The sequence below is a fragment of the Ranitomeya variabilis genome, chromosome 8 (assembly GCF_051348905.1).
Source record: "Ranitomeya variabilis isolate aRanVar5 chromosome 8, aRanVar5.hap1, whole genome shotgun sequence".
Taxonomy (NCBI): Eukaryota; Metazoa; Chordata; class Amphibia; order Anura; family Dendrobatidae; genus Ranitomeya; species Ranitomeya variabilis.
The window spans coordinates 104,070,672-104,094,992 of NC_135239.1; the positions used below are offsets into that span (position 1 = coordinate 104,070,672).

Consider the following 24,321-nt stretch of genomic DNA (forward strand, 5'->3'; position numbering starts at 1 on the left):
AGAAGAGATTATGGACCCGCTAGCCATAAGAACTTACACTCTACAGAAGAGAAAATGGACCCGCTAGCCATAAGAGCTCACACTCTACAGAAGAGAGAATGGACCCACTAGCCATAAGAGCTCACACTCTACAGAAGAGAGAATGGACCCGCTAGCCATAAGAGCATACATTCTACAAAAGAGAGAATGGACCCTCTAGCCATAAGAGCTTACACTCTGCAGAAGAGAGAATGGACCCGCTAGCCATAAGAGATTACACTCTACAGAATAGAGAATGGACCCGCTAGCCATAAGAGCTAACACTCTACAGAAGAGAGAATGGACCCGCTAGCCATAAGAGCTCACACTCTACAGAAGAGAGAATGGACCCACTAGCCATAAGACCTCACACTCTACAGAAGAGAGAATGGACCCACTAGCCATAAGAGCTTACACTCTACAAAAGAGAGAATGGACCCTCTAGCCATAAGAGAGAATGGACCCGCTAACCATAAGAGCTTACACTCTACAGATGAGAGAATGGACCCGCTAGCCATAAGAGCTTACACTCTAAAGAAGAGAGAATGGACCCGCTAGCCATAAGAGCTCACACTCTACAGAAGAGAGAATGGACCCGCTAGCCATAAGAGCTCACACTCTACAGAAGAGAGAATTGACCCAATAGCCATAAGAGCTTACACTCTACAAAAGAGAGAATGGACCCGCTAGCCATAAGAGCTCACACTCTACAGAAGAGAGAATGGACCCGCTAGCCATAAGAGCTCACACTCTACAGAAGAGAGAATTGACCCAATAGCCATAAGAGCTTACACTCTACAAAAGAGAGAATGGACCCGCTAGCCATAAGAGCTTACACTCTACAGAAGAGTAAATGGACCCTCTAGCCATAAGAGCTTACACTCTACAGAAGAGAGAATGGACCCACTAGCCATAAGAGCTTACACTCTACAGAAGAGAGAGTGGACCCGCTAGCCATAAGAGCTTACACTCTAAAGAAGAGAGAATGGACCCGCTAGCCATAAGAGCTTACACTCTACAGAAGAGAGAGTGGACCTGCTAGCCATAAGAGTTTACACTCTACAGAAGAGAGAATGGACCCGCTAGCCATAAGAGATTACACTCTACAGAAGAGAGAATGGACCCGCTAGCCATAAGAGCTCACAGTCTACAGAAGAGAGAATGGACCCACTAGCCATAAGAGCTCACACTCTACAGAAGAGAGAATGGACCCACTAGCCATAAGAGCTTACACTCTACAAAAGAGAGAATGGACCCTCTAGCCATAAGAGAGAATGGACCCACTAGCCATAAGAGCATACATTCTACAAAAGAGAGAATGGACCCGCTAGCCATAAGAGATTACACTCTACAGAAGAGAGAATGGACCCGCTAGCCATAAGAGCTCACACTCTACAGAAGAGAGAATGGACCCACTAGCCATAAGAGCTTACACTTTACAAAAGAGAGAATGGACCCTCTAGCCATAAGAGAGAATGGACCCGCTAACCATAAGAGCTTACACTCTACAGAAGAGAGAATGGACCCGCTAGCCATAAGAGCTTACACTCTAAAGAAGAGAGAATGGACCCGCTAGCCATAAGAGCTCACACTCTACAGAAGAGAGAATGGACCCGCTAGCCATAAGAGCTCACACTCTACAGAAGAGAGAATGGACCCACTAGCCATAAGAGCTTACACTCTACAAAAAAGAGCATGGACCCGCTAGCCATAAGAGCTTACACTCTACAGAAGAGTAAATGGACCCTCTAGCCATAAGAGCTTACACTCTACAGAAGAGTAAATGGACCCTCTAGCCATAAGAGCTTACACTCTACAGAAGAGAGAATGGACCCACTAGCCATAAGAGTTTACACTCTACAGAAGAGAGAGTGGACCCGCTAGCCATAAGAGCTTACACTCTACATAAGAGAGAGTGGACCCACTAGCCATAAGAGCTCACACTCTACAGAAGAGAGAATGGACCCACTAGCCATAAGAGCTCACACTCTACAGAAGAGAGAATGGACCCGCTAGCCATAAGAGCATACATTCTACAAAAGAGAGAATGGACCGTCTAGCCATAAGAGCTTACACTCTGCAGAAGAGAGAATGGACCCGCTAGCCATAAGAGATTACACTCTACAGAATAGAGAATGGACCCGCTAGCCATAAGAGCTAACACTCTACAGAAGAGAGAATGGACCCGCTAGCCATAAGAGCTCACACTCTACAGAAGAGAGAATGGACCCACTAGCCATAAGAGCTCACACTCTACAGAAGAGAGAATGGACCCACTAGCCATAAGAGCTTACACTCTACAAAAGAGAGAATGGACCCTCTAGCCATAAGAGAGAATGGACCCACTAGCCATAAGAGCATACATTCTACAAAAGAGAGAATGGACCCGCTAGCCATAAGAGATTACACTCTACAGAAGAGAGAATGGACCCGCTAGCCATAAGAGCTCACACTCTACAGAAGAGAGAATGGACCCACTAGCCATAAGAGCTTACACTCTACAAAAGAGAGAATGGACCCTCTAGCCATAAGAGAGAATGGACCCGCTAACCATAAGAGCTTACACTCTACAGAAGAGAGAATGGACCCGCTAGCCATAAGAACTTACACTCTACAGAAAAGAGAATGGACCCGCTAGCTATAAGAGCTTGCACCCTATAGGACAGAAAGAGAGATAGAGAGAGAGAGGACACCTCTGTGTTCTTTTTTTTTGCTGTAGAAAGGCATCAGTCCTTCATGGAAATGCGTTGTGGAATAGTAGCACCCCGACACCAGACGATGCCATCTTCTTACATGTCAAAAAGTTAGGAAAAGTTGGCAAGCATGATCGTGCTCTGTACACGCCTACTGTGTGGTTTTCAATTTTTCTTAGTTTCTCAGCTGTTAGATTTATGGAATTACAGTGCCTTCCAAGAGTATTCGGCCCCCTGGAACTTTTCAAACTTTTCCCACATATCATGCTTCAAACATAAAGATACTAAATGTAAATTTTTTGGTGAAGAATCAACAACAAGTGGAACACAATTGTGAAGTTGAACAAAATGTATTGGTTATTTTAAATTTTTGTGGAAATTTAAAAACTGAAAGTGGGGCGTGCATAATTATTCGGCCCCTTTACTTTCAGTGACAGGTTCCCTTTAAGGGGTTAAAGGATTAGTCAACTCCTGGACAGTCTGTGGTGCAACTGTGGTGGATAGAATGAGACATTATGTCCCAGATGCGCTTGATTGGATTCAGGTCTGGGGAACTGGCAGGCCAGTCTATAGCATCAATTCCTTCATCATACAGGAACTGCTGACACTTTTCAGCCACATGAGGCCTAGCACTGTTTTACATCAGAAGAAACCCAGGGTCCACTGCTTCTGCATAAGAGCTTACACTCTACAGAAGAGAGAATGGACCCGCTAGCCATAAGAGCTTACACTCTACAGAAGAGAGAACGGACCCGCTAGCCATAAGAGCTTGCACTCTATAGGACAGAAAGACAGATAGAGAGAGGGGACCCCTCTGTGTTGTGTTTTTTTTGCTGTAGAAAGGCATCAGTCCTTCATGGAAATGCGTTGTGGGATAGTAGCACCCCGACACCAGACGATGCCATCTTCTTACATGTCAAAAAGTTAGGAAAAGTTGGCAAGAATGAACATGCTCTGTACACGCCTACTGTGTGTTTTTTATTATTTCTTAGTTTCTCAGCTGTTAGATTTATGGAATTACAGTGCCTTGCAAAAGTATTCGGCCCCCTGGAACTTTTCAACCTTTTCCCACATATCATGCTTCAAACATAAAGATACTAAATGTAAATTTTTGGTGAAGAATCAACAACAAGTGGAACACAATTGTGAAGTTGAACGAAATTTATTGGTTATTTTAAATTTTTGTGGAAATTTAAAAACTGAAAAGTGGGGCATGCATAATTATTCAGCCCCTTTACTTTCAGTGCAGCAAACTCACTCCAGAAGTTCATTGTTTGTTGGTCTCTGAAAGATCCAATGTTGTCCTAAATGCCTAATGATGATAAATATAATCCACCTGTGTGTAATCAAGTCTTCATATAAATGCACCTGCTCTATGATAGTCTCAGGGTTCTGTTTGAAGCACAGAGAGCATCATGAAGACCAAGGAACACAATGGGCAGGTCCGTGATACTGTTGTGGAGTAGTTTTAAGCCGGATTTGGATACGAAATGATTTCCAAAACATTTAACATCCCAAGGAGCACTGTGCAAGCGATCATATTGAAATGGAAGGAGTATCATACCACTGCAAATCTAACAAGACCCGGCCGTCCCTCTAAACTTTCATCTCAAACAAGGAGAAGGCTGATCAGAGATGCAGCCAAGAGACCCTTGATCACTCTGGATGAACTGCAGAGATCTACAGCTGAGGTGGGACAGTCTGTCCATAGGACAACAATCAGTTGTACACTGCAGAAATCTAGCCTTTATGGAAGAGTGGCAAGAAGAAAGCCATTTCTCAAAGATATCCATAAAAAGTGTTGTTTAAAGTTTGCAACAAACCACCTGGGAGACACACCAAACATGTGGAAGAAGGTGCTATGGTCAGATGAAACCAAAATCAAACTTTTTGGCAACAATGCCAACGATTTGGCGTAAAGGCAACACAGCTCATCACCCTGAACACACCATCCCTAATGTCAAACATGGTGGTGGCAGCATCGTGGTTTGGGCCTGCTTTTCTTCAGCAGGGACATGGAAGATGGTTAAAATTGATGGGAAGAAGGATGGAGCCAAATGCAGGACCATTCTTGAAGAAAACCTGTTGGAGTCTGCAAAAGACCTGAGACTGGGACAGAGATTTGTCTTCCAACAAGACAATGATCCCAAACATAAAGCAAAATCTCCAATGGAATGGTTCACAAATAAATGTATCCAGGTGTTAGAATGGCCAAGTCAAAGTCCAGACCTCAATCCAATTGAGAATCTGTGGAAAGAGCTGAAAACTGCTGTTCACAAACGATCTCCATCAAACCTCACTGAGCTCGAGCTGTTTGCCAAGAAAGAATGGGCAAGAATTTCAGTCTCTCGATGTACAAAACTGATAGAGACATACCTCAAGCGACTTGCAGCTGTAATCGCAGCAAAAGCTGGCGCAACAAAGTATTAAGTTAAAGGGGCAGAATAATATTGCACGCCCCACTTTTCAGTTTTTGAATTTCCACAAAAATTTTAAATAACCAATAAATTTCGTTCAACTTCACAATTGAGCTCCACTTGTTGTTGATTCTTCACCAAAAATGTACATTTGGTATCTTTATGTTTGAAGCATGATATGCGGGAAAAGGTTAAATAATGATCTTTATTTTTATGTATAGCGCTAACATATTCCGCAGTGCTTTACACACAATCTAGAATCCCTATCAGTATGTTTTTGGAATGTGGGAGGAAACCAGATTACCCGGAGGAAACCCACGCAAACACGGGGAGAACATGACAGATGTATGTCTTTAGTGGGATTTGAACCCAAGACCCCAGTGCTACAAGGCTGCAGTGCTATCCACTGAGCCACCGTGCTGCCCTAAAAGGTTGAAAAGTTCCAGGGGGCCGAATACTTTCACAAGGCACTGTATATTCCACATTGAAAGTCCATACTTCTGTCACAAACATGTAGCTGAACAATCATTATACGGGAATAGTTTTGAAAGCCTAGCTATTATATGCTACTTTTGGTACTGCTTGTTCTAATATTATTCTCTGTGCAAATGTAATAACAACAATGTGAAATATTTTTGGCTGCACCTTTAGGAATAATGTTATTATCCTGTGAGAAAAATCTTTAAAATGTCTATTTATGAACTTTATAGTGTTTGACCCCGTTTTTCGTTTTCTTGTACCGCCATGAAGGAAATATTATTTAATATACAACAATATTTATATTTTCACTAAGAAGGAATATAAACAATGAGCTGAAAATTTAATTAATGCCAGACTTTTGGCAGAGCTGTAAAAATATTAAGGCTAAAAAATGTTAAGATTGTCTGTTCACATTCCCACAATGAAAAAAGTTCCATAACATCTGTAAGAAAAAAACATGTAACCGCATCAGATGTGCTCTTATCTACCCTTAAGGTTTAGTTCAAAGTTTCCTTATTAGCATTCCTTGAGTTTTACTTCAGAGAGGCTGACTCATAGCCATAAGTGATAGACAAACCATTGTATGTTTGGGTCCAGTGGATTCAGCAGAACATTTTTAAAAAGTTCGGTTCGGGTACCAGAATGGTACCTGAACCCGGACCCCATTCAAATGAATGGGGTCCCAAACATCCGGTGTTTCCCATGCTGTCATCTGTGCCACTGGGCCAGAATCACCAGCTCTGATCGGCAGTAAGTTCATTTCTGCCGGTCAGAGCGCTGCGGTTCCCACGATGGTATACAGATGTTACAGAGATTACCGCTGTAACGAATGGAAATGGAGACACAGATGGTGAAGTTCACATTCGTTTTTATTGTAATTGAACGTGGAACCTCTGAACCACAGTCCGGGGGGCTCCGAAGTGGGCGTGACTACGTGAGCCCCAGACACCCGTAGTAAGACCCCGCGAACAGGGTCGAATGGGATACCTGGGGGACATGGATGCAACCTCCAGTTAGACCCCGGACTCGCTGACCCAGCTGACCCAGCGGGACAGACGGACAAACAGGGTCTGGATTTGGAAAGATAGTAAAAATCAAAGTGGAAAATCAAATTACAGGCTGATCCAACTTCAGTGGAAATGCTTTAAGACAAGGAAATAATGCTCAGTAGTGTGTGTGCCTCTATGACCTCTCTACAATGCCTGGGCATGCTCCTGATGAGGTGTCAGATGTTCACCTGAGGGTCTCCTCCCAGACTTGGATTAGCCCCTTTCCGACATCGGGCTTACATTTACGCTGATGTCGGATTCCCTCCCTTTGATGTGGGCTCCGGTGGTGAGCCCACATCTTTCCCGGCACATGTCAGGTGTTTTGAACAGCTGACATGTGCCCGGAACAGCCGTGGGTGGAATCGCGATACACCCGCAGCTATTAACCCATTGAATGCTGCTGTCAAACTCTGACAGCAGCATTTAAAGTGCGCTTCCGGCCATTGACCCAGAAATCCGCCCATCGGTTACCCCTGTCACGTGATTGTGGGTCACCGATATGTTGGCATGACAACCAGAGGTCTCCTGGAGACCTCTATGGTGGTTACTGCCAGATTGCTCTGAGCGCCACCCGGTGGTCGGCACTCATAGCAAGTCAGCAAATCTGCTACATACAGGTGATAATAATAATAATCTTTATTTATATAGAGCCAACATATTCCACAGAGCTTTATAGTTAAACAGTTTCAAACACAACAGTCATAAGTAACAGCGTTAACAATAATATAATGATTAAAGCAAAATAAAACAACCCTGCTCGTGAGAGCTTACAATCTGCAATGAGGTGGGGGGGATACAAAGTACAGAAAGTACAGGTGTGTACTTACAATGATGTATTTACAATGATGGTTCAGCCATCTTCAGGGGGTGGGAGATAGGTGGAAATAGTGAATAGGCTACACACGCACACTTACACATAAAATGACTTTGATTAGGGAACGTGATAGGTTGCTCTGAACAAATGTGTTTTGATGGAGCGCCTAAAACTGTACAAGTTGTGGCTGGTCCTAATTTCTTAAGGTAGAGCATTTCAGGGGATTAGCGCAATGAGGGAGAAGTCTTGGAGTCTGGAGTGGGAGGTACGGATTAGTGTAGAGGTTAGTCGAAAGTCATTTGCAGAGTGCAGCACAGCCCGCACAGTGGTATATCCAGCACAGCCCGCACAGGGGTATATACAGCACAGCCCGCACAGGGGTATATAGAGCACAGCCCGCACAGGGGTATATAGAGCACAGCCCGCACAGGGGTATATACAGCAGAGCCCGCACAGGGGTATATACAGCACAGCCAGCACAGGGGTATATACAGCACAGCCGGCACAGGGGTATATACAGCACAGCCCGCACAGTGGTATATACAGCAGAGCCAGCACAGGGGTATATAGAGCACAGCCCGCACAGTGGTATATACAGCACAGCCCGCACAGGGGTATATACAGCAGAGCCCGCACAGGGGTATATACAGCACAGCCCGCACAGGGGTATATAGAGCACAGCCCGCACAGGGGTATATAGAGCACAGCCCGCACAGGGGTATATACAGCAGAGCCCACACAGGGGTATATACAGCAGAGCCCACACAGGGGTATATACAGCAGAGCCCGCACAGGGGTATATGCAGCACAGCCAGCACAGGGGTATATAGAGCACAGCCAGCACAGGGGTATATAGAGCACAGCCAGCACAGGGGTATATAGAGCACAGCCCGCACAGGGGTATATAGAGCACAGCCCGCACAGGGGTATATACAGCAGAGCCCACACAGGGGTATATACAGCAGAGCCCGCACAGGGGTATATGCAGCACAGCCAGCACAGGGGTATATAGAGCACAGCCAGCACAGGGGTATATAGAGCACAGCCAGCACAGGGGTATATAGAGCACAGCCCGCATCTCATCCCCCCCCCCCCGATAATGGCCCCACAGTCCGGTGAAAAAGAAAAAAAAAAACTCTCCTCACCTTTCCTTTTGCCCGCGCTGCTCCTGGTGGCTGCAGTCTGCCCAGGACACTGCAGGTGCGCGATGATATGACATCATCGCGCACCCGCAGTGTACTGTCAGAGGCAGAGCGGGGAATGATGGGAGAGGGAGCGTCAGGTGACGCTCTCCTCCATCATTGCATTGAACTATACCGGTGTCATAGACGCCGGTATAGTTAAATGCGGCGGCGGCGGCGGCGGCGGCGGCGGGGGGGGAGGAACAGTGCAGCGGCCCACTACTGGCATCGGCTCTTCTGGCATTTGCCAGAAGTGCCCGATGTCCAGCCCGGCCCTGCCCTGACCTGCCGGCCCGGGGCCCCTGACCTGCGGGGCCCGGTCGCAATGGCGACCGCTGCGACCGCGGTCGTTACGCCCCTGGTTGTGTGTCATCGGCATAAAGATGGTACTGAAAGCCAAATCTGCTGATGGTCTGTCCATTTGGGGCCGTGTAGAGGGAGAAGAGAAGTGGGCCAAGGACTGAGCCCTGAAGTACCCCAACAGTTAGAGGAAGAGGAAATGAAGCGGAGCCAGCGAACAGAACACTGAAGGAGTGGTCAGAAAGATAGGAAGAAAACCAGGTGAGAGCAGTGTCCCTAATACCTAGTGACTGGAGCCTAGAGAGTAGGAGAGTGTGGTCAACAGTGTCGAAAGCTGCAGAAAGATCGAGAATGAGCAGAGAGTGGTCACCATTACATTTTGCTGTCAGAAGGTGATCTGATCATTGCCTGTATGTAGCAGAGCCAATCGGGTTATGGCAGCTTCTAGTCTCCCATGGAGACTATTAAAGCATGCCAAAAGTAAACAAAAGTTTTTAAAAAAATAAAAAAATAAAATAAATATAAAACTTCAAAACACCCCCCTTTTGCCCCATTCAAAGTAAAACAATAAAAAAACAAACATACACATATTTGGTATCGTCACGTTCAGAATCGCCCGATCTATCAAATAAAAAAAGGATTAACCTGATCGCCAAACAGCGTAGAGAGAAAAAAAAAGTCAAAACGCCAGAATTGTTTTTTTGGTCGCAGTGACATTGCATTAAAATGCAATAACGGGCGATCAAAAGGTCATATCTGCACCAAAATGGTATTATTACAAACATCAGCTCGGCATGCTGACTTTTTTTTAACAAAGTTTGGAATTTTTTTGCACCACTTAGATAAAAAAGAACCTAGACATGTTTGGTGTCTATGAACTCCTAATGACCTGGAGAATCATAATGGCAGGTCAGTTTTAGCATTTAGTGAGCAGGGTGAAAAAAAAAAAAACGCAAGTGTGCGATGGCACTTATTTTGCAATTTCACTGCACTTGGAATTTGTTTTTTTCCTGTTTTCTAGTACATGACATGGTAAAATCAATGGTGTCGTTCAAAAATACAACTTTTCCCACAAAAAACAAATCCTCACATGGCGATTTTTAGTAAAAAATAAAAAAGTTATGGCTCTGGAAAGAAGGGGAGCAAAAAATGAAAATTCAAAACCAAAATTACCTCTGGTCATTAAAGGGAACCTGTCACCCCCCCCTGGCGTTTTTAACTAAAAGAGCCACCTTGTGCAGCACTAATGCTGCATTCTGTCAAGGTGGCTCTTTTAGTTGGGGTCCCTTCCAAAGCTGCAATATTAGTTTTTTTAATTATCCCGCCATATCTGTAGTCTGTCCAAGGGGCATGTCTTCCCCCCCCCCCGGACCCAAACGCCTCCCAGCCATCCCTCAGCCCCTCTGTGCACCGGGCGCCACCTCCTGTGCCTTCATTAACGTCCCCGGCGCCTGCGCTGTAAGTTTCTTTTTCGTGCATGCGCAGTTTGCGCTGCCCTTCGATTCCCTTCACATGATGGGAAATTACAGCGCAGGCACTGGGGACATTAATAAAGGCACAGGAGGCGGCGCCCGGCACACAGAGGGCTGAGGGATGGCTGGGAGGCTTTTGTGTCTGGGGGGAAAAGACATGCCCCCAGACAGACTACAGGTATGGCGGGCTAATAAAAAATGAATATTGCAGCGTTGGAAGGGACCCCAACTAAAAGAGCCACCTTGACAGAATGCAGCATTAATGCTGCACAAGGTGGCTCTTTTAGTTAAAAACGCCAGGGGGATGACCGGTTCCCTTTAAGGGGTTAAAGGATTAGTCAACTCCTGGACAGTCTGTGGTGAAACTGTGGTGGATGGAACGAGACATGATGTCCCAGATGCGCTCGATTGGATTCAGGTCTGGGGAACTGGCAGGCCAGTCTATAGCATCAATGCCTTCATCATACAGGAACTGCTGACACATTTCAGCCACATGAGGCCTAGCACTGTTATGCATCAGAAGAAACCCAGGGTCCACTGCATCTGCATATGATCTCACAATGGGTCTGAGGATCTCATCCCAGTACCTAAAGGTAGTTGGGGTACCTCTGATGGATGGCCCTCCAAAAAGATATTTCCCCACACCATTTATGACCCACTGCCAAACTGGTTATACTGTAAAATATTGCAGGCAGCAGAACGTTCTCCACGGCATCTCCAAACTTTGTCACGTCTCTCACGTCACATGTGATTAGTGTGAATCTGCTCTCATCCGTGAAGAGCATATTGTACCAATGTCGAATCTGCCAATCTTGGTGTTACCTGGAAAATGCTAATTGCCCTGCATGGTGTTGGGCTGTAAGCACAACACCCACTTGTGGACATTGGGCCCCTCTCATACCATCCTCATGGAGTCAGTTTCCGACAGTTTGAGAAGACACGTGGATGTTAGTGGCCTAATGGAGGTCATTTTGCAGGGCTCTGGTACTGCTCCTCCTTTTCCTCCTGGCACAAAGGAGGAGGTAGCGGTCTTTCTGCTGGGTTGTTGCCCTCCTACGGTCCCCTTCTTGTCTCCTGGTGTACTTGCCTATTTTCTGGTATCTGCTCTATGCTCTGTACACTGTGCTGACAGATACAGCTACCCTTTTTGCCACAGCTCGCATTGATATGCCATCTTGTATGAGCTGAACTACCTGAGCAACTTATGAGGGTTGTAGACACCATCTCATGCTAATGTACAGTACCTATATGGGTGAGAACAATGACAAAATGCAAAAGTGATCAAAACAACAGCCAAAAAGAATGAGAACAGAGAAATGGTCTGTGGTCACCCCTTGCAGAACCACTTCTTTATAGGGATCTTCTTGCTAATTGCTAATCATTTCTACCTATTGTATATTCCATTTTCACAATAGCAGGAGAATTGATTCAGTGTTGCTTCATAACTGGACAAGTTGATTTCACAGAAGTGTGATTGACTTAGAGTTACACTGTGTTGTTTAAGTCTTCCTTTTATTTTTTTGAGCAAATGTTTACAACTGTATATGAGTTGAAGTATATATTCACATATAAATCGTATACATACAACTAACCATATATACTCTACCCATACTTTTTGTCCATTATATCTATTAAGTTCAGAACGCACGACGATCAGAGCTGCTGTGGCACCGTTAATTACTAGGAGTGAAGCTATTCCGGGAATAAGCAAAGAGTAGATTTGTAATACGCATCCATGCATTCATTATTGTAAATATTATACAATTCTTTTTCATGTGGATGAGGTTTTTGCCCTTAGTTCTACAATATTTTGTGTGCCAACAGATTCCACTTATGTTTCCTGTTTGTGATTTTACTCACCAGTTTACAGTTTCTGGAGACGAGAAACGTGAGATTGCTTTTCCTTAATTAAAATAAACAATTTGGGAATGTGTTTTTAATAAGAAATCAGAGGGGTATTTATATATTTGCTTATTTTAGCTTGAATTTTTGTTTTTGTATAAATGGTGCATAGAATATAATGGTGCTTTTTACCGTATACAGCAAAATTCTATCAAATTGTAAGCAGACACTACCAAATGCTCATCCTGCAATGCCTCCTACAGTATGAATATAATCATCATACGTGCTACCATCACTGACTCCCCAGAAGCTTTACAGATTGGCATCGTCATAGAACTTTATCATCTTTATAATACAACGGATTTGTAGTAACATTTACACCACAATTGATAATGTCAGGAAATAAACTATTTTAGGACTGAATGTTCATTTTCAGGATTTTAATGCCTTTTTTGATCCAAAGCCAAAAATGAATTTGAGAAAAGGAAAGGTCAAATTGTAAAAATGATCATTCACCACATTTTCTGAAATACAAAAATTAGTACATTTTGGCACAAGCCATGCTTATGAAATATTTTTCGTTTTGCACTGCTCATGGCACTTTTCTGTAAGTGAGTGGAGGAGAATTCACCTGTTCCCCTGCTGGTCAGTCTGAGCCTGAATTTACCTTTGTATGGAATATTACCACCTATAAATAAAGGCTACATACAAAAAAGTACCATGATAAAACCAATATTTTATTAAGACAAAGAAGTGAAAACAGAATACAACATGAAAAAATAGGTGAGGGCCAAATGGACAAGAAAGAAAAAGGTGGAAACACCTGGAAGTACTAGATATATAAATATATAACCAATTATAAGGTAATCAATACTGGATAGTAACTGTCATTTGGGGAACTCGCAAGAAAAAACACATTATAGCTGAATAAATGCTACGTAGCAATAAAACCCAACATATCAATGAAACAGGACACACCAATGAAATAAGCCTATGTGAAATAGAGACATATGGCGTCTATCAATGCATATAACGGCTGACAGGGGTCATGTATAATTGCAGCAGGTATTCTAAAGTGCATGCGAGAAATATGCAGTGATTCAATAGTTTGAACATATATTACCAGTTCCAGTAAAGAAAGCCCAGGCGTCCACCACACCTGATGCGCGTTTCGCACTTTTCAATTCACCAAATTTTTTTTTTTTACTGTGTTCGGCTCGATCTAAAGCCATGGAGACTTGATGGATGAATGATCTGTAGGAAGATCAATCGCGTGCAAACCTAGGGTCTTTTCCACCATTATCTTAATGGTATCAGACATTGGGTCCTTGTCTTCCTCTTCGCCTTGTTCCTTTTATTCTTCTGACAATAATGTCCTGGAATGATTGCTCTCTTTGCACAATGTGTCCAAAGTAGGCAAGTTGTAACTTGGTGATCCTTGCTTCGAGTGAGATGGCTTGCTTAGATGCCTTTGAAATGTGTTGCTGGAGAGGGATGTTATCAATACCATGGATGGCAAGAAGAACGAATAAATCAATTCTGGAATAAATCAAGCCAGACATGTCACTCAGTATAAGGCCAGCATCACACTGGCGTGTTTTACGGACGTATGAGAGGCACAGAAAATACGGATTGCATACGGTACAATGATTCTCTATGGCCCAGCTCCTATCTGCCGTATTTGACGTTTGTCAGCGTATTGCGCAAAAAATACGCCAATGAAAGTCTATGGGGCCGAGAAAATTACGGATTACACACGGACCATGAGTGTGACTTGTGAGAAATACGCAGCGGTGTTCTCTAGAAAAGCCGGTAATTCAGTGGGGTGTACAGTAAAATCACAGTGATAGAATAGGTAGAATAAATGTATACACATAGAATAGGTATATATATATATATATATATATATATATATGTATATATATATATATATGTATATATATATATATATATATATACGGTATATATATATATATATATATATATATATATATATATATATACATATATATGTCAGTGAGACACATATATATATACACTCACCGGCCACTTTATTAGGTACACCATGCTAGTAACGGGTTGGACCCCCTTTTGCCTTCAGAACTGCCTCAATTCTTCGTGACATAGATTCAACAAGGTGCTGGAAGCATTCCTCAGAGATTTTGGTCCATATTGACATGATGGCATCACACAGTTGCCGCAGATTTGTCGGCTGCACATCCCAAAGATGCTCCATACAAGGCAGGATGGATCCATGCTTTCATGTTGTTTACGCCAAATTCTGACCCTACCATCCGAATGTCGCAGCAGAAATCGAGACTCATCAGACCAAGCAACGTTTTTCCAATCTTCTACTGTCCAATTTCGATGAGCTTGTACAAATTGTAGCCTCAGTTTCCTGTTCTTAGCTGAAAGGAGTGGTACCCGGTGTGGTCTTCTGCTGCTGTAGCCCATCTGCCTCAAAGTTCGACGCACTGTGCGTTCAGAGATGCTCTTAGGCCTACCTTGGTTGTAACGGGTGGCGATTTGAGTCACTGTTGCCTTTCTATCAGCTCGAACCAGTCTGCCCATTCTCCTCTGACCTCTGGCATCAACAAGGCATTTCCGCCCACAGAACTGCCGCTCACTGGATTTTTTTTCTTTTTCGAACCATTCTCTGTAAACCCTAGAGATGGTTGTGCGTGAAAATCCCAGTAGATCAGCAGTTTCTGAAATACTCAGACCAGCCCTTCTGGCACCAACAACCATGCCACGTTCAAAGGCACTCAAATCACCTTTCTTCCCCATACTGATGCTCGGTTTGAACTGCAGGAGTTTGTCTTGACCATGTCTACATGCCTAAATGCACTGAGTTGCCGCCATGTGATTGGCTGATTAGAAATTAAGTGTTAACAAGAAGTTGGACAGGTGTACCTAATAAAGTGGCCGGTGAGTGTATATATTTATATTTAATTCAGCGCTAGATAGCAGAAAAGCCGGTAATTCAATTGCCGGCTTTTGGTATGCCAAAATAACACGGTACTTGCCTATGATGAGACAATTGGGACTAATATTCAGCGTATACTCCAGCAGCTTTCTGGTGCTGATGCAAAACTTAGGGCTAAAACGAGGTCTGAAAAGGCTCTTAATGTCTGTGCTAGATTTTCTTACATAGTGCAGACATTCAATTGATATGAATACAAGGTATGAATTAATCCAAGTTCACATGCACATTGATAACTTGATATCTTGATAACTTGATAACATTGATATCATGATAACATGATAACTTTTATGTTTCAGAGATTGGACCAGTCACAATCACAACTGATCCGGAGACATTTAAGAATGAACTTAAAGAACTATATGTGCAGGTCAGTAAACATATTACAGGATCGTGACATAAAGAATAGTGATGAGCGAGCGAGCTCGGATAAGGTGTTATCTGACCATGCTCGGGTGCTAACAGAGTGTCTTTGGTGTGCTTGAGTACTATGTTTGAGTCCCCTCGGCTGTTTGTTGGGCAATTCCTGCATGTGTTGTGGCTGTCTAACAGCCGCAAGACATGCCGCCATGGCATATCAAACATACTGTAGTATCTGAGCACGCTGAAGACACTCTGTTAGCATGCGAGCGTGGTCACATAACACCTTACTGAGCACACTGACTCATCAATAATAAAGAACATTGAACAACAAAGTGTTAACCGTTGTACAATGTGTGAGATATTTGCTTCAGTTCATTTATGCAATAATGTAAAATCTCATTATGGCTATGCTTGTCATGGACTGCAAATGTGACATATCATGATAAATTTACTCATCATCATGGTAATCAGGGCAGACATGGCTGGTTCAGGCCTTGTTGAGGAATGGCTAAAATACACACTTGAAGCCCCTCTCTAATGGTGAAGATCAGAAGAACCTCTGATTTTTGTTGTGCAATTTTGTTAATATCACACAATCTAAGCTAAAATCAAATAATCTCCAGGATATATGATAAACTAATCTCAAAATTATACTCTGTAGGTAATATGATAAACAGAATATGCTATATGCAGCGCCCCAGAGTCCTGGTCGTTGCAGTAATGTTGCTCTTCCACCAGGGGGAGTGATATTACGTCTGATGGTACTAAAGGAGTTCACCTTGCCAGGTATCACAGTCACACACTACACTTCACACTCCAGTCCACCATGGGGAGCAAAGGTACTATCTACTAGGCCAGTCCTCACACACGGGTAAAACTGGTGGGTTGGATAGGAAGTTAGAGAGAAGCTACCTGAGTTTGACCCAGAGAGGACCTGTCGGGCAGACAGGGGGAAAGGAGGAACATCTGAGCTGCAGACAGAGGGTCCCTGTCAGGGGTGGGATCCTGACAGAGGCCAAGCACGAGATAGAACGTTCCGGAGCTGCGCCTGCACCCATTGCGGCAGCATCCTAAGAAAGGACACAAAGCGAATTGTATTGTGGAGAAGTGAGAAACGAGGTCACAGCACAAGGAGATAATACCGGCAGGAGTTCTGCCCCAAGATCGGCAGCCTCCTTCTGAGGCGCGTAGCCGGTGACCGGAACACCGAGGGAGTAATAGGCTCTACGCATTACTTCAGAGACCGTCAGGACAGTCAATTCCAAGTTGGTTGCCCGACCTTAATACCTATGAAGACACGGAGGCAAATTGTGGGAGAGGGGAGTCTCTAGGGTCCCTATAAATAAGCTCCAGGCCTACCCCGTCATACGGGTTGTCCTATCCATATCATCTGGGGGACAGAGAGAGAGAGAGAACATCAGAAACATCCACGAAAGTTGTGAGGACTAGGGTTGAGCGACCTTCACTTTTATAGGATCGGGTCGGGTTTCACGAAACCCGACTTTTTCAAAAGTCGGGTCGAGTGAAATCGGCCGATCCTATAAAAAAGTCGGGGTCGGGGTCGGCCGAAACTCGAAACCCAATGCAGTGCATTGGGTTTCCAATGGTTCCCAGGGTCTGAAGGAGCGGAAACTCTCCTTCAGGCCCTGGGATCCATATTTAAGTGTAAAATAAAGAATTAAAATAAAAAATATCGCTATACTTACACTCTGACGGGCCCTGGTACTAACCGGGAACCTTCCTTCCTTAGAATCAGCCTTCCAGGACCTCGCGGTGACGTCGCGGCTTGTGATTGGTGCGCGGCCGCCCATGTGACCGTGACGTCACCGGAGGTCCTGGAAGGGCTGATTCTTAGGAAGGAAGGCTGCCGGAACGAAGCCAAGGGTGAGTATATACCTATTAGGTATATACTCACTCTCGGATACGCCCTGCGTCGTTCCGGCAGCCTTCCTTCCTAAGAATCAGCCCTTCCAGGAAGGACCTCCGGTGATGTCACGGTCACATGGGCGGCCGCGCACCAATCACAAGCCGCGACGTCACCGCGACGTCACCGCGACGTCACCGCGACGTCACCGCGAGGTCCTGGAAGGCTGATTCTAAGGAAGGAAGGTTCCCGGTTAGTACCAGGGCCCGTCAGAGAGTAAGTATAGCGATATTTTTTATTTGAATTCTTTATTTTACACTTAAATCTGAATTCCGATACCAATTCCCGATATCTTAAACATATCGGGAATCGGTATCGGAATTCCGATTCCAGATTCAGAAGATCACCGACTTCATGGCCGACCCCACACAGGGGTCGGGTCGGGTTTCATGAAACCCGACTTTGCCAAAAGTCGGCGACTTCTGAAAATTGCCGACCCGTTTCGCTCAACCCTAGTGAGGACTATCCTGTGGTGCTCAGCAGGAAGGTACTACAACACACAGGCGCTAGTAGGAAGGCTACTGATTTCCACCTGCACAAGGGAGCTCTGGATGTGCCTTCGGACTGGCCTGACTCAGCGAGCACTGTGATCTGTGCTCTGGACTGTGGACGCTGAAGTCTTCTGTAAAAGGTAAAGAGACTGCAACCTTGTGTCCTCCTTATTTACCGCGCCCTACACCATCACCATCTACACCTCTGGGAAGCCCTGGGGATATACTTCACCTGTGGGAAGGAATACCATCTGGCTGCCATAACATCACCCCAGCGGACCCCTAAGCAGCGTTGGTCACCCTGACCGAATACCACAGGTGGCGTCACGAACACCGTACAAACTACACCTTTAATTGGACGCCCCTCAAAGGGCCACGGACCGGGTTGGGCCACCGTGACATCCCCAGAACCGAGAGAGATAGACCCGGTACCGAGTGTCCCATTGCCCTTGCACGTGGGGGCGCTCCATTTCACATTCTTGGTTGGTACAATTCTCTCCTCATGACCCCTGTTCATCAATTCATACTGGCTACTTTGAGTATGCCAAAAATATTTATGATGAGAAATCCCCTTTAAGACCATTTTCAGAGAGTATGTTTAAAAGAGCCATCTTCAGCAGCACTAAGGCTGCATTCTGTGAAGGTGGCTCTTATGTTTTTGATCCCTAATGATGCTGAAATAATCACATTTATAAATTGCGCGCCATTCCTGTATCGAGTCAGGGAGGTATGTTTTCTCCCCCTGACTCAGCCGCCTCGCAGCCGTCCATCATCCCCTCAGTTCATCGGGTGCCGTCTCCTCTGTGCTTCCTTACTCCACCGGTGCCTGCGCTGTGCTCTCATTTATCGGGCATGCGCCGTGCGCGCTGCCCTGGAACTCACATTAGCTGATGTACTGATATCACGCCTGTGTGTAGCAGAGGCCCGAGATCCCGCAGTGTGTTATGATGCATTCACACTGCAGGGCTGGGAATCTGGTGCTGTGCGCCGATGCGATCTACTTACATCACTTGATGTAAGTTCCAGGGCAGCGCGCACTGCGCATGCCCGAGAAATAATTGCAGAGCGCAGGCGCTGGTGACGGCACAGGACAAAGACAGAGAGGAGACGGCACCAGGTGCGATGATAGACGGCTGCGAGGCGGCTGAGTCAGGGGGAGAAAACGTACCCCCAGGCTCAATACAGGTATGGCGCCAAATTTATAAAAGTGAACATTTCAGCGTTATTAGGGATCAAAAACATAAGAGCCACCTTCACATAATTCATCCTTAGTGCTGCAGAAGGTGGCTCTTTTACCTTAATAGGCTGGGGGGGTGACAGGTTCCCTTTAAGGACACGATTTTGTGACACTAATATATAAGTATTTCCGTTTTTCTTTCTGTACTTCTTAGTGCCATAATCAAGCTTGTCTATCAGCCTCCTCCAATTAAAAAGACCTCAGATTGGAAAGCTGTGTTTCTATTGGAGGAGACTGATATACAGATCTGGTCACTGCTCCTCCATATACGTATAAGATTGATGAATAGGACTGAATGGAGAAGGTGGCTGTAATTCTTGTTTGATTTTGTGTCCACATTATCCGGTCAGTTGTTGTGTCCTGTGTCTATAGTGTGACTTTGTGGCCTTTTTATCTGTGGAAATTTCCACATCAAGGTTTTAATCTCAAATGTCTATAAAAAACTCCAGGAGGAGAACATGTAATACTTATAGAATATTAACATAACATCTTATTTCCTATACATTTGTTACCATAAAGTGGCTTATCCCATTAATAGAGAGACTAGGCATGTATGAAATGCAAAGCTTTTATTAGTTGGGACCTTTCATTTTTAATTTCCAAGGGTATCACGGAGGAAGTATTTTATCTCTACTGTAAAATGTTCATTGCAATAAAGGGTAAATTGGAGATATAGAAAAATATAACACCAGGTTCTTATCCTTGGCATATAAAAAAAATGTTCACATGCTGCAGTATAACCTTTCCCATTCACGTGGATGGAATACATTTTCAGTTGTAGACTTTTCTGCAACAAATCTGCCCCTAGAGAACTTATACAATATATTGTTGTCTATGACTTACACATTTCTAGCGCTTTATCTGCTTTGTTATTGCTTGTTTTTTGGAAGGTAATTAAGCCTTTAAAAGTGCGTAAAGCATCTCAGTATAACTGGGGTGTAATTACATGGACGTGAGCTGGAGGTTTAGCTGTAAGTGTGAGGCTAATACATTATTTCCGACTCTTTGAAAACTTGTTTCCGTGATATACAATAACAAATTATACATCGAAAACCTCTTTCCAAAACTTGTCACGGGGCTTCAAAAGTACAAGACGGTGTCATTAATCTCTCTGTGCTAAGACTTAGATTCGGGTTTGACCCGGTATTATACACAAGGATATTTTTCTTCACACAGCCCACTAATAACTGTCACTAATCTCAGTTGAACATGTGGTTTGGTTTGATGTTATAGAGCAGATGTGTGGCAAACTGCCGTCACTTTAATCAAATTTACAAAGGTTGAAATGAGGAGGCCATTGCTAAACAAGCATTGGACTGGAAGGTGGAGTTGCAATGGATCACATCTGTCATGAACCAGGATCAGTCCTTGCCTTTATAGATATTATCATTATAAGCATTCAGCTTTCTCCCATATGTAAGGACTAATATTGTTCTAATGTTAGCATGCTCCTCTTAAATTCATCTGTGTCACATTTGGTACGTTAAGTATCGTAATGCCAATTGACTAGAGTTGATGCAAATCAATTCACACATCCCAGTCCATTGGCTCAGTAACAACTGGACAGGAGTGGGAGAATGGCCACTTACCGGATGGCATCCACTGCTCTTTCTTTGATTAGACATCCTGGTATAATACCACATGTGTGCCAATCAAAAGTAGAGCTGCGGATACCATCAGGTAAGAGGCAGTTCTCCTTCTACCATTGAGTGGCCACTGACCGCTGTCCTGGACAATGTTCTGGGACATGGAAACCAATTCTCATGAACTCTAGAAATTACCGTTTGGATCTGGATTTATATTTATCTATTTGGATTAGTCAATGCTCCTCTGCAGATCCAATTTTTAACATTGTCTATTTGTGCATGTGTTGTTTTCAGTGGTGTAACTGCAGCACCCCAGAGTCCTGGTTGTTGCAGTACTGTGGCTCCGCCACTATGGGGAGCTATGGTACGTCTGATTGCACTAAGGAGTTTCTCTGACCAGGTACACTCACACCACACTTCACACTCCGGCCACCAGGGGGGGTGGTCCTATTTAGTAGGCCACTCCTCACAACTCTGGTAAAACTGGGGGTTGGACAGGAAGACAGGCAGAAGTAGCTGGGAAGAGCTAGTGAGAGGACCTGTCAGGGATGGGATCCTGGCAGACTCCTCAGAGCAGAACAAACCAGTGAACAACGGGAATACAGCAAAGAGGAATTAGAACCAGAAGGAGTCGTGCTGTTAGACCGAGGCAACATCCTTCTGAGGCGCAAACAGTCGGTGGCCGGAACGCCGAGCAAGTAAGAGACTTTAAGTACACTGCAAACCACGGCCGGACAGCCAATTATAGGTTGGCTGTCTCACTTAACACCTAAGCAGACAACGGAGGCAGCTGTGGGAGAGGGGCGACTCTAGGGTCCCGGAAGAACTCCAGGCCTACCCCGTCATACGGGTGCGTCCTACCATATCATCTGGAGGACGGAGAAAACGAACATCAGAGACAGACAGAAACAGTTGTGAGGACTATCCCGGGAGCTCAGCAGGGAAGAACTACAACACTGAGGTAGACACTGATTCCCACCTGTAAAGAGAACTCCTGATGTGCCTTTGGACCGGCCGGTCTCTGACAACCCAGTTAACAGCGCTCTGGACTGAGGTCTCCAACACCTTCAGTAAAGAGGTAAAGAGACTGCAACCTGGTGTCCTCGTTATTTATTGCGACCGGCACTTCACAACTGCACCATTATCATCATTTATTGCACTGGACGTTCCCCCACTGACAGACAGGGCCACGGACCGGGTCTAGCCACCGTGACAACCCCAGAACGGAGATCCCAGAGGCCCGGCTCCGGGTACCCCTCGGCCCTGCGGCGGTGTGGGGGCGCTCCAACCTGGCGTCACGAACAGGATCTACTTAAGCCTGAAGAATCAGGTCATGTGTGCCTTGGAACTGTGATTTATTGCGCTTGAATTGTACTTTATTGAAAAGACTGTGTATTGCCATTTACCGCCAAAATTCGCCATTGCCGCGCACGGAGGCAGGAGCCTTAGCTACGTGGGCGGAATCAGCCAAAAGAAGCGCGGAACGGAAAGCGCGGTAAGGCGCCGATCCCGGAAGAGGAACTCCGACCTCCAGCAGGTTCGTGGGAGGAAGGGACAGCCATGTCTGAGTCGGGAGGAGAGGAGGTGGCGGTCGCAGCCGCGGATGCAGGGGCAGCTCCGGTCCCCGCAGCGGACGGAGCCGCGGCCCTAATACCACCACCGGTAGCCGCAGAACCCGCTGTTCCTCCCAACCAGCCGGACGCTGCCGCTAACACAAAAGCCATAATGCCCTTCTCTATGCCGTACCTGCCCGGAGCGGCTTGGCTTCCGCGATACTCTGGGGAGTCGCATACGTTCACTGACTTTAAAGAGGGGCTCTGCAGCCTGCTCGAGTTCTATCCCCTAACCGAGCCTCAGAAGGTCCATATGATAACCGGCCAACTCTTTGGGGCGGCTCTGAGAGAATTGAAATCCTGGCCCGCTGAGGATAAAGAAACTGCACAACAGATTTTTGCCAAGCTTAAAGCCACCTTTGATACTCGCACTGCTACGGAAATTAAACTGACTTTTTATGGATGCAAACAAAGGCCACAGGATAGCTTACGGGATTATGCCCTTAATCTCCAGGAAGCGATGCGGGCCATTAAGCAGAGTGACCCCGGCAGCATGCAGGATGAGGATAAAATCCTGAAGGAGTGGTTCATTGAGGGGCTCCTGTGCAGTCACCAGCGGGGCCAATTGCACTTCCTGGCCATGCAAAATCCAGACTTGACTTTTGCGCAGTTTAAAGATAAAGCTATCCAGGCATTGCAGGAGCGACAGCCCAGCCGCGCAGTACCACCCAGGCGCCCCGCTCTCACATACCACCAGGAGGTGGCATCGGATACCCCAGTTGCCGCAGAGGCCGACGCCCAGAGCTTCGAGGACGACTCCCCTGCAGGACTCCGTCTCCAGATGCAAGAGCTAACCAAGAGCGTTGATGCCCTGGCCCGGATGGTGCAGTCCCTACAGGAGGCCCCCAAAGAGAAGATCCAGTTGGCTTCCAGCCCGGAGGATGTCCCTTGGATGCGACAGAGGAGGACTCCGCCGACCAGGAGCCGGCCCGACGATCGCTTCCACCAGGATGGACGACCCATCTGCTGCCGCTGTCACCAGGTGGGCCATCTTGCAAGGTACTGTCCTTTAAACGAGCAACCCCTGGGGCAAAGGGCCAACCCCCAGGAGTAGGACGGTCAGGCCCGCAGCATTGGAGAACCAAGTATATTGGAGGACGACCAGTTCTCCCTGTAGTGATTGATGGAATCCCCTTGAATGCTTTGCTGGACACCGGTTCTCAGGTAACGACTATACCTTACGTGCTCTACAAACGGTATTGGGAGGACGCTGATATTACTCGTGGCCCTGACGATGATTTCATCATAATCGCCAGTAATGGTCAGCCATTGCCACAAGTGGGGTATAAGGAGGTCACCATCAAAGTGGGGCGGGTGGAATTGAAAGCCCAAGGGATTGTGATTGTTGATATTGATCGCCGAGAATGTAATCCCATGATGACTCTTGGTACTAATGTTATAGAAAATTGTCTTGCAGAAGTGATTGTTTTGTTGCAACAGGTGGCAGAAACCGCTGGCCACAGTGAGCAACGTGCCCTGCAGAAGGAAATCAGAGCTCTGATGCAGAGACAGCAGGTAGAGCTGACTGGTGGTGAGATTGGTCGTGTCACTGTGAGTGATTCAAACCCCATCGCGATACCCCCCAAGAGTGAAATGTTAATATGGTGTCGAGCAGCCATAGGCCTCAGGGGTAAGGACTACCAGGCCTTGGTAGAACCCGTATATTCAGACAATAGGCCTACTGTTCTGACAGCCCGGGGGGTGGTCGACGTCCGTCAGGGGAGAGTGCCCGTACGTGTCCTCAATTGTGGGGAGGAAGAGGTTCACCTCACCAAGTATACCACGCTCGCCAAATTGTTCACTGTCAATAATAATGTGATACAGACACCTGAACCCTTGGTCCCGTCAAACTTGGCGG

General features: G+C 45.7%; 1 protein-coding gene across 1 annotated transcript in view; it reads left to right on the forward strand.

Annotated features, from left to right (window-relative positions):
- HMCN1 (hemicentin 1) overlaps positions 1 to 24,321 on the forward strand; it is a 768,245-nt gene that overhangs the window by 6,276 nt on the left and 737,648 nt on the right. The window contains exon 2 of the mRNA XM_077275842.1: positions 15,549 to 15,619. Coding sequence (XP_077131957.1) covers positions 15,549 to 15,619 — 71 coding nt within the window. The remainder of the gene's footprint in view (positions 1 to 15,548; positions 15,620 to 24,321) is intronic.